This window comes from Empidonax traillii, unplaced genomic scaffold, assembly GCF_003031625.1.
Source record: "Empidonax traillii isolate 1590-97213 ecotype Southwest subspecies unplaced genomic scaffold, ASM303162v1 scaffold2208:size32521, whole genome shotgun sequence".
In the NCBI taxonomy this organism is placed as follows: domain Eukaryota; kingdom Metazoa; phylum Chordata; class Aves; order Passeriformes; family Tyrannidae; genus Empidonax; species Empidonax traillii.
The window spans coordinates 5,325-8,666 of record NW_020957401.1 but is presented as its reverse complement, the minus strand read 5'-3'; the positions used below and the strand labels follow the sequence as shown (position 1 = coordinate 8,666).

At 54.1% G+C, this 3,342-nt stretch overlaps 1 protein-coding gene across 1 annotated transcript in view; it reads right to left on the bottom strand.

Annotated features, from left to right (window-relative positions):
• Positions 1-867: 867 nt before the first annotated feature.
• LOC114071698 (platelet endothelial aggregation receptor 1-like) overlaps positions 868-3,342 on the bottom strand; it is a gene marked incomplete at its 5' end in the record, with an annotated part of 7,622 nt that continues 5,147 nt past the window's right edge. Inside the window, one exon of the mRNA XM_027909545.1 lies at positions 868-890. Within this exon, the coding sequence (XP_027765346.1) occupies positions 868-890 (23 nt within the window). The remainder of the gene's footprint in view (positions 891-3,342) is intronic.

The window sequence follows — 3,342 nt, the reverse complement described above, 5'->3', positions numbered from 1 at the left end:
AAAGGAAAGGAAAGGAAAGGAAAGGAAAGGAAAGGAAAGGAAAGGAAAGGAAAGGAAAGGAAAGGAAAGAAAAGAAAAGAAAAGAAAAGAAAAGAAAAGAAAAGAAAAGAAAAGAAAAGAAAAGAAAAGAAAAGAAAAGAAAAGAAAAGAAAAGAAAAGAAAAGAACCCCCATGCTTGGATCCAGTGGCATGTTGGTCCACCCTGCCCGTGTTCCGGTGCTGGGCGTGCCTTTCCCCCGAGCCGAGTCTTTAAAAGTCCTCTGGTCGTGGCCGGGCAGATCGGAGTTTTCGCCGCCACACCCAAACCTCTCCCCTGCCCCCTCGGTTAAAGGTGCAGACCCGGCCTCGGCGAAGCCCCTGGTGCCTTTGCAAGCTGCCGAGTGTTTGAGGCGCTGACATTTAACGCTTCAGCCTCCCACCGTTGTCCCCAAACAGGTTGCCCAGCCCCGCTCTCCGCGCAGAACTGTAAATAAATCAAAGGCGTTTCTGCGCTTGGAGCGGCCCCTCTTGCACAAGGGGCGAAAGAACCCGCTCCGGGACAACACCACCACCCCGTGGCTCAACCGGTTAAATCGCGTTCCCGTGAGCTCTTCCAGGGCCGTGATTTCACGTAGTGAACAGAAGGAGGAGGAGGAGAAGGGATGAAAGAGAGCAAGAGAGAAATCCTACAGCAAACAACGGCAATGCCAAGCCTTAGGAACAGAAATCCCACTAAAGCATCACTGCTGTTTGCATCGGTCATTTCCCACACCCTACAAGTCCAGAAGCTGTAACAGCGAGAGGATCCCTGGGTCAGGACTCCGTGCACCAAACCAGTCCGTGGGCTGCGTTATTGGAACAATCCCACTGTTTGCTCAGTGCTTTTGTTCACCCTGGATGGAGCTGCTTCTCTGGGGGGTAACAGCATTGTGATCACAGCATTCCCTGTCGGGGAAGTTTAACATCCCACGTGCCCCTTGCTCCTTTAATCACAACGTGTCTAAAAACACCAATCCATTTTGCAATGTCATCCTCGATGCCTGCTCAGCTGCAGGTTTGATTCTCCAAAAGCACATCTTGCCCAGTTGCCCAGAGCATCTACTTGCCAGGTTGCATTTTCTAGAGCCCATTCATGTCCAATTATTACACAGGGAGACAACTTGCTTCAAGCCCGAGGGCTAAAGCCATTCTGAAGGTAGAACCAGAGAATCATGGAATGATTTCAGTTGGAAGGATCTTAAAGCTCATCTTGTTCCAACCCCCTGCCACAGGGACACCTTCCACCAGCCCAGGTTGCTCCAAGCCCAGTCCAGCTTGGCCTTGGACACTTCCAGGGATGGGGCAGCCACAGCTACTCTGGGTAACCTGTGCCAGGGCCTGCCCACCCTCACAGGGAACAAATCCTTCCCAATATCTCATCTAACCCTGCCCTCTGGCAGTGGGAGGCCATTCCCTGTGTCCTGTCACTCCAGTTTCTGATGCCACAGGAACCCTCTTTTGTGCCCTATAGGCCTGGAAGGTGCTGTGAGGTCTCCACACAACCTTCTCCTCTCCAAGCAGACAACAATCAGGCTTTTCAGGGTTTCTCATCCATTCCTGTGCTGTAAATCCCCCCCCCCCCTAACAGTGTCACACTTCTGTCAGGCTGACTTGGGCACTGAACAATGAAAAACTGTGTTTGGACACAGATGCCCACTCCACATTTCAATCCTGCACGTTCCTTTAAGGTTAGGCAAGAACAGAACATTTCCACAAGAGCATCCCCGAGCCAGTCCTGGAGGAGCAGGATAAGTGCCTTTTCCACAGCTGAGTTCTAATTGGAAATATTTTACTGCAGTTTGTCCTGTTCCTCTGTACTGTGATGGCTCAGGTGGTGTTTGGGAGCCTCACACACCCACGGGTGTCCCATCCCATCCAATATTCTCCTTCCTTAAAAGGATCCAACGGGGCAAAGCCTGGCAGGATTCATCCCCCTTGCACTCTCTGGGTCCACAGCGATCACTGAGCGTCAGATTTACTTCTGGAGCTGAGTCACTGCACTCAGGATCTGGGGTTGATTTGGGTGGGGGAAGATCCCACCTCAGGTCAGTAGATTTATCCTTTAACATAATGACACCCTCCCCCTCCCTCAGTTTATCCAAGTCTGGTCAGATGGGGGGGGGGGTACATTCCTATAGCTGGTACAAATCACAGCAGACAAATTTATGGGCAACAGAAAGAACCTCGCTCCTTCCTGTGTGGATGGGGTGTGGTGAGGCAAAGACCTTGGTTTGGGGAAATAAAAAGGGAGAAAGGGGAGAAAAAAAGGGGAGGAAAAAAGGAAAAATAGGGACAGTGAACTGGAATAGAACAGAGACATAGAGCAAAAATCACAGAAGGGAGGGCACTAAAGAAAGACAAGAAATGTTTGAAAAAGGAAGTCAGTGAATGGGATAAAGGTGAAAGGTAAATTTTATAAAGCAACGAGGTGTAAAGAACCAGAGGAAAAAATGAATGATGATGAACTAAAATGGAGATGGAGGGACTGTCCTCCCTCCCAGGGCATGGCCCAGGCTTTGCCCAGCTTTCTGGGATCCCTTCTCCCTCACAGGGTGCCCGGGGGGCTCCACAGAACTTTGCATGGGATGGGGCAGAGGGTCCCTTTACATGGGACAACACAGACCCCTGCTCCTTCCCAGGGTCACAGTGGGATCTGATGGGTTTGCACGTGTCCACAGAGGCCCCTGTTCCATTCCAGGGTCAGCTGTGGATCTCTCTGTGCTCTGCCCGAGCCCACAGGAGCCCCCACAGCGCTCCCCACCTCGTGGTGCTCAGCGGGTTCCACGAGCCTTTGGCAGATCCCCACCAGGCTCTGCTCCCTCCCACGGCTCTGCCAGCCCTTCTTCAAGTTGGATGGCCCCTTCTCCCTCCCCGGGGCACACAGTGGTCCTCCCTGGGCTTTGTGCAGGCCCACGGGTGCCCCCACTCCCGCTCCTGGCACACCACGGGCTCCACCGACCTTTGCCTGTTCCGCAGGTGCCTCTCACGGTGCGTGACGGGCTTTGATGTGTTTTGGGCTCCCACCTCCTGCACACCCTGGCAGGGAGCAGTGCCCCCAGCACAGAGCCTGGGGGGGGGGACCCCCAGCGTGCCCAGGACCCCACCAGCACCCCCCTCTTCCCCCTTCCTCCCACCGCAGTGCCCTCGGGCCATCCTGGCTCCTCCTTGGCACAGACACAGCCACAGGCAGCTGCACACCAAACACCCTTTATTCAGCGCCTGCACCCCGGGCTCGGGGAACAGCCCCAGAGCACCCCAGTCCCTGCAGGGGTGCTCTGTCCCCTCCTGGTCAGTCCCGTGTGTCCCCCTCCCCGGTCCCTCAGC